An 8,389-nucleotide genomic window follows, 5' to 3' on the forward strand; every position below is an offset into this window, starting at 1 on the left:
TTGATTGATGTGTATAGGTACTAGGTAGATTTGTTATAAACTTTCTAAAAACATTTCGGAAAACATAATATACATTGTCCATATTATTGTAGGTGCATTAATTTAATAATATCAGGTATTTCTCAATAATTGTATTTGATTTTATTTATCAAGTAAAAATACCCTTTTAAGTTTGTGTATACTAAAATAGTATGCACCAATTTCGTATAAAACTTTTTCAATATATATATATATATATATATATATATATATATATATATATATATATATATATATATATTCAATTTATCTAAATAAATGGTATATAACAAATGAGCTATGCCAAGTACGAAGTGTGAGTATATCACAATTGCTATTGCTATGTGTATTGATTATATGTCGGAGTACATCCTAACAAATGAAAATAAGCTATGGCTTCAAAATTAAAACAAAATAATTGTTCGATGTCTTGCATGTTTCATCCATTATATTCTTGATTCCTGAATATACGTTATGTCATTATTTTGAATTTGTTACTGAAAGTGACACTTCTCCTTATAATATATCACTTTAAATTTGTTACTAAAATGATATAATCTTCAAATAATATAAAATATAAATATATATCAATAACTAATTCAAAGTGATATAGAAAAATAGTTCACATTACCTACATATATATACTTTGTCTCTTTCATTGTTCATTATTTAGGTTATATGAGTCTCTCACTACATTTATGTTAGAAGGGACTTTAATTAGTACGGTACGGTGGTGAAGGTGAAGCATAAGGTCAAGGTCGATATATATCAGTCAAAATTGTTAGACTCAATTATGAGTGGAAAGAGGAGTAGAGATTCTTATTTTCTCATGTTTTAATTAAAATGTTAACTAATTTTTGCTCAAAGTAATATGTCTTGATAAATTTTAATTATTATATTAATATCGCCTAAATTTTATCTTTAAACTATAATTTGAGATGATGAAACCACTGACAATATCAGCTATTTATAATAAATAGAATTATTGATAAGGTAGGTGATTTCATACTGTTTGAAAACTGGTTATAGCCCTTTTCTGTTCATTTTGACATAAACTTTTTTTTAACTTAAACCTCCATCCGCTCCATTTCCCTCTTTAAAACTCATTTTTTTTTTTATCCAACCTTAGTTTCCAATGTACATAATTTTTTCTTGCAACTTCATTTTTAATGTTTTAGACATGATTTTTATTGTTCAATTTTAAATTTAGGGTTTAAATTATATGTCAAACAAACTAACATTATTTATTATGATGCACGATAAGTATGATACTCTCTCGTCCCATTTAATTTGCATCATTTGCCATTTTGGTTTGTCCCACTTAAGTTGCATCCACTTTCTTTTAATCTTATCCACACATTTTAATTCTCTTTTAATTTCATCCACATATTTTAACTCTCTTTTAATTTCATCCACATAATTCATTTTCTCTCTTCATTTATTAGAAAAATATCATAATATTAAAACTGCACCAGGCCTTTAAAAAATTTGTTAATTTTCGCTCCGCCCCTGCGTGGATAAACTAGTCTTTGGTATCTATCAACTTTATAACAAGTTTTTTTCTATGGAGTATTTTCTTCACACTTGCTTGCATTGACGATCTACGACTTTATTTTTTCCCGATTTTTATTTGTCGCCACCTTTTTCATTTTATCGCCACCCCTCGAATGAAATTACGAATTTGCCCCTAGAATTAAAAAAATTACAACTTTGCCATTGGACTTAAAATTTCTTATTTTTATACTAATAATAATAATAATAATAATAAAAATAATAATAATAATAATAATAATATTTAAAAAAACTAAATTAAATATAATAATTAAAACAAAAATAAAAATTTAATAATAATAATAACAATCACACTAATAATAATAATAATAATAATAATAATAATAATAATAATAATAACAATAATAATAATAATAATAATAATAATAATAATAATAATAATAATAATAATAATAACAATAATAATAATAATAATAATAATAATAATAATAATAATAACAATAATAATATAAATAATATTAATAAAAAAATTTTTAAAAAAATAAAAATAATACCAGTCGCACAAAAAGTGCGACTGCACCTAGGTCGAGTTGCACAAAAAGTGTGACTGTACCTAGGTCGAGTCGCACAAAAAGTGCGACTTGACCTAGGTACAGTCGCACTTTTTTTGCAACTGGTTTGTTTTTTTTTTTTTTGAATTTCGAATTATAAAATTTCTTTTGTTTAATTAATTTATTTTTAAGTTATTTTTATTTAAATAATAATAATAATAATATTTAAAAAAATAAATTAAATATAATAATTAAAACAAAAATAATAATTTAATAATAATAATAATAACAACCACAATAACAATAATAATAATAATAATAATAATAATAATAATAATAATAATAATGATAATAATAATAACATAAATAATAATAATTATAATAACAATAATAATAATAATAATAATAATAATAATAATAATAATAATAACAATAATAATATAAATAAAAATAATAAAAAAAATAAAAAAAAAATACCAGTCGCACAAAAAGTGCGAGTGTACCTAGGTCGAGTCGCACTTTTTGTGCGATTGGTACTAAATTTTTTTTTTGAAATTTTTTATTTAATTAATTTATTTTTTAAGTTATTGTTATTTAAATAAATGTTGTAATAAATTATTTTATTTTAATATAATATTATATTATGATAATGTTGTTATAATAATTAGTTTTGAATTTAAATAATTTATTTGAATGTTTAATTAATTTTTAATATAATAATAATATATTAATTAAAATTCAGTTGTTAATTAATTTTTAATATTTTATTAATAATTTTTTTATTAATTTAGTTGATAATAGTGTTATTAACTTCAATGACAAATTTGTAAATTTTTAAAGTTCAGAGGCAAATTCATAATTTTATTAGGAGGGGGGTGGCGATAAAATGAAAAGAGTGGCGACAAATAATAATGTTTTTTTTTTTTTCATTTGCTCCTAATAAATCAATAAAAATATACCATAAAACATAAAAATTAAATTCACCAGTATGAAATAAAATGAGTTGAGTTATCATAAATATCCAACAGTTAATGAAGCTGTAACACGTTATAAATACATTGGAACCTTGTCAATCAAACTTTACTTGACGCATCAACCTTAAATGTAATAATTATAACCAAATGGTCAGATTAGAATGCTGCTTTTGCCTATAAGAATTAGTCCTACTTCCTTCCTTGCATTTTATTTTCTCTTTACCTTTTTACCATTTTCATCTATAAAAAATTATAAAAAAATATAAGAAGTACTCCCTACATTTTATTGAATATGTCTCAATTACTTTTTGACATTATTTACTTATTATTTTTTATTTGTATTTTATTCTTAATATATAAATTAAAACATAGTCATGTGAGGTCTTGTTTGATTCATCTCTATACAAAGATTATTAAAATCCATTTTTATAATATTTTGTTATGTGTAATAAGAGATATTAAACATTGAATAGATGCATTTAGTGGAATTTAGGTAGTATATAATCAAATATTATATGTTAGAATAAATATAATAAGATTGATTTAACATTGATACTTCCTCAGTTTCATTATATTTGCTATATTTGATTTTTTACACTATCCAATGTATTATTGTTTTGATTATTTATATTCTAAACTATGTATATTCAAAATTAAAAATTAGTATTATGAAAATATGTGATTAGAAAATTTAAACAAGATCTCGTTTGATAATATTTTTTCTTATACATTAGCCGCTTTAAAAAAAAAAATTAAACAATTAACAGTACCTATAATCATTTTGCAATTTTAGTAACTATTTCAAAACGGTGAGAAATATAGTAATATATTTATTGTGGCAAACAATGAGAATTTAAAGAGTTATATTTTTTATTATAATAACTAAAGATATTAATATTGGTAAGTGACAATTACAACTTTAACCTGTTGATTGACAGAACAAGGTTATGTTAGATGCATGCTATATCTCCATCAATCGACTCCTCAGAAAAGATAGTAATTGTAGTTATCTAAGTTTCTCTTATGTAGCCCCACCTAATCATTTTTGTTTTCCTTTCTTAAACTTTTTATTATTACTATAAATTTATTGTCAATATTTTTACTTTTATCGCCTTTAATCCCAACATTTAATTTTGAATGCCAATTGGCAATTAATGATATTTGTTTTTCTAACTATCGTAGACAACAATAAAACTTAAACTATGACTTTCTTTAGAAATATGTATTTCATTTCAAATTATAAATGTCAATTATAAAATTGTAAATGTATAATTTGAAAATGTCAAAATTTGTCATGTGATTTTCAAATTAATTCTTAACTTTAGCTACTTTTATAACAATACTGAAATCAACTCAAATTTAAATTTGAAGTTTTTTTATTTATCAAACACTAAATTTGATATAATTTTAGATTTTCAAATGAGATTATCATTACTAAACATATCATAATCATGTAATTGAAGATATCTATAGATTAAATTGAGCGTGAGTGTGATTACTATGGGTTCCTCTTATAAAATTTCTAAAATGTAAAAAAAAATTACTTATTACAAATTATGACTAATTATAAGCTATATACTTCTATCAATTGTAAAATTTACAAAAGAACTTTTACTTCCATAATATATAGCATCAACACATTGCATTATCCAATGTAGGACATCATATTTAAAATCCAACCTTTTTATTTTGAAAGGAACTTTAAAATAATTGATTGATCAAATTGTCATTTAACATTTGTAACAGGGTAGCAATCGAAAAAAAACTAACAATTTTAATCACACAAATTTCTATATAGAAAAAGTCAAGATCATTAAAATCCAAACACATTATTGATTTCATCGTATATAGCATCATGAAAGTTTTTTCTTTCCAAGTAAAAAAGTTGATTTATGATTAAGAAGAATGACAAAGTGGTGGAAGCTACGAAACACGGACACGGCTGGCGTGTGACGTGTCGCGTGTCCGACACGCCAAATGAAGTGTCCAATTTTTTAATATTTTTCGGACACGTGGACACGGCAAGGACACGCGACGGACACGGCAAGGGACACGTGTCGTTTTTAAAAAAAAAAAAATGAAAAAACTGAAAAAAAAGAAATAAACCCCTCTGAGTTGACCTCTCAGGCTCTCACTGTCACTTACTCTCATCTCAAATCTCATTTTGAGTTACTGGACTCACGCGGTCACGCCTCCAGCCCTCCACCACGCCTGCTCCTCTAACCCTAAAAATTCTACGGCTGCTCCTCCACCACGCCACCGCCACCGACGGCTTCACTGAGTGGTGTTGTGGTCTGCTGCTCAAACACTCGACGGCTGCTGTGGACCTGTGGTGCTTCCCTAAAAATCGATTTTTTTAATTTTGTTTCAGGTATTTTCAATCTTTATCCTAAATCCTAATATTAATCTTGTTCTAATCTTTAATCTTAGTGTTAATCTTAAATTTTTAATCTTGTTGAGTTGTTGTTTTAACATTTATTTTTACTGGAATTTGATTACTGGAATTTGATGGATATTTGATTTCAATTTGATTACTGTGATGGACTGTGATGGATATTTGATTTCAATTTGATTACTGTGATGGACTGTGATGGAATTTGATTACTGGTATTGTATTGTATTGGTTGTGGTTGTTTATAAATCTTGATGAAATTACTGTGATGGAATTTGATTACTGGAATTTGATGGAGTTTATAAATCTTTAATTGTGGTTGTTTGAATTTGAAGAGTTCAATCATGTCTAGTAGCGGGGCTAGTGGCTCTGATTCGTGCAATGTAAGTGGTGATGCTACAAATGAAGAGGGTGATTTCTTTTATTATCCTTTGTGGAAATATGTTGTGAAAGGGGAAAAAAATGAGTGGAGGTGGGGGTAATTATACTTGGCAATGCAACTTTTGCAAACAAATAAAGAGTGGTTCATATACTAGAGTTAGAGCACATTTGATGGGAGTTGCAAAAGGTGGAATTAGTCAATGTTCTAATGTAACAAATGAGGATAAAATGCAAATGAGAAACTTAGAAAGACAAGTTGAGCAATATAAATAATCTAGACAACCAAAAAGACCACCACTTCCTAGTCATTCTTTGTCTTCCGAAACTTCTCTTTCACCAACTTCATATGCCAAGAAAAGAAAATCTGACAACCCAATCACCAAAGCTTTTGATATACAAGCTCGAAACAACTTAGATGCTGAGATAGCAAGGATGTTTTTTACTGGGAGATTGCCTTTTAACCTTTGTCGAAACCCTTACTATGTTAGTTCATACAACTACGCTGCCACAAATAATATTCCTGGTTACAAGCCTCCTGGTTACAATAAAATGAGAACCACTTTGTTAGAGAGAGAGAAAGAAAATGTTGAAAGGCTTTTAGAACCAACAAAGGCTACTTGGAGGGAAAAAGGAGTAAGTATAGTGAGTGATGGGTGGAGTGATCCACAAAGGAGACCTTTAATTAATCTCATGGTAGCTTGTGAAGTTGGTCCTCTATTCTTAAAGGCCGTTGATTGTTCAGGAGAGGTAAAGGATAAAGACTTTATTGCTAGTTTGTTGAATGATGCCATTGAAGAAGTTGGAGATGACAAATTTGTTGTACAAATTCTGACTGATAATGCAAGCAATTGCAAGGCCGCTGGAGAACTTATAGAGGGTAGATATCCACATATATTTTGGACACCATACATTGTTCACACTCTTAACCTTGCTCTTAAAAACATTTGTAATGCTAAAAATATTTCAAACAATGAGGAGTTTTATGATGAGTGTCATTGGATAACTGAAGTTCATGGAGATGCTTTATTTATCAAAAACTACATAATGAACCATTCAATGAGGTTAGCTATATTTAATAAGTTCTCTCCATTAAAGCTTCTTTCTGTCGGTGATACTCGCTTCGCTTCGGTAGTTGTCATGCTAAAGAGGATGAAACTTCTTAAACCAACTCTTCAATCCATGGTTGTTAGTGAGGCTTGGTCCACATATCGTGATGATCATCGTGGACAAGCTACACTTGTGAGGGAAAAGATTTTAAATGACGATTGGTGGGACAACGTTGATTACATCCTTGATTTTACTCGTCCCATTTATGAAATGATAAGAGCATGTGATACCGACAAAGCATCCCTTCATCTAGTATATGAAAAATGGGATTTAATGATTTCAAAGGTGAAGGAGATCATATATAACCATGAGCATAAACAAAGGCATGAGTATTCTTCTTTCTTTAGTGTGGTCGAAACAATACTTCTTAGCCGTTGGAAGAAAAGCAACACTCCACTTCATTGTTTGGCACATTCTTTGAATCCAAGGTAAAGGAGATCATATTGTATGTTTAAATGTTTAAAGCATTAGATTATGTATTAACTAAATTCTCTTCTTTTTTATGTATTTAAAAGGTATTATAGTGACGTGTGGCTTAAAGAGGTCCCCGATAGAGTTGCTCCACATGTTGACAATGAAATTTCCACACAAAGATTTAATTGCTTCAGAAGATTGTTTCAAAACTTGAAAGATAGAAGAAAGGTTAATATGGAGTATGCTATTTTCTCGGCAAGAGATGGTGGTGTATTTACCGAACAGGAGTGCTTGAATGATATGTACATGATGGCTCCAAAGCATTGGTGGGCAACTTATGGCTCACAAGTTCCGATGCTTCAAGCATTAGCATTCAAGTTGTTAGGACAACCATCATCTTCCTCTTGTTGTGAGAGGAATTGGAGCACATATAAATTCATTCATTCATGTACTAGAAACAAACTTGCACCAAAACGTGCTCAAGATTTGGTGTACATTCATAACAATCTTCGTTTGCTTTCAAGGAGAGGTGAGGCTTATAACAAGGGAAGAACAAGGTTGTGGGATGTTGGAGGAGATGACTTTGGAAATCTAGAAGATTCTATTTGCCTTGGCATGGCGGATCTTTCTCTTGATGAGCCCGAGTTGGAAACTACTTTTGTAGCGGATGATGATGATGGATGTCATATGGATGATATGTGAAGATCAAACTTATATTTACCTATTTATTTGGTTTTCTTTGATTTGGTTTGTATGACTATTTTTAAATACTCCTGTTGTTTATTTGGTATTTATTTGAATGTTATGTGAGTTTTATATTTTTAAAGTGTTTATTTACAAATATCAAATGAAAGATTGTAAAATTATCTTTAATTTGATGTATTTATTATATTACCATTTACGTGTCCCCGTGTCCGCCATTTTTAAGTTGGCGTTTTCCCGTACCCGTGTCGTGTCCGTGTCCATGTCCGTGTCCGTGTCCGTGTCCGTTTTAGTGCAACCTAGAGTGGAAGTCATTCTCTTATCCGACACTTTTTAAT

General features: G+C 28.0%; 1 protein-coding gene across 1 annotated transcript; it reads left to right on the forward strand.

The window, feature by feature from the left end:
• Positions 1–5,791: 5,791 nt before the first annotated feature.
• Positions 5,792–8,051, forward strand: LOC130797164 (uncharacterized). The gene is made up of 3 exons (XM_057659649.1): positions 5,792–5,925; positions 6,107–7,363; positions 7,451–8,051. The coding sequence occupies exons 1-3, from the start codon at positions 5,792–5,794 to the stop codon at positions 8,049–8,051; spliced, it is 1,992 nt and encodes a 663-aa protein (XP_057515632.1).
• The last annotated feature ends 338 nt before the right edge of the window (positions 8,052–8,389 follow it).

This window comes from Amaranthus tricolor, chromosome 12, assembly GCF_026212465.1.
Source record: "Amaranthus tricolor cultivar Red isolate AtriRed21 chromosome 12, ASM2621246v1, whole genome shotgun sequence".
NCBI lineage: Eukaryota > Viridiplantae > Streptophyta > Magnoliopsida > Caryophyllales > Amaranthaceae > Amaranthus > Amaranthus tricolor.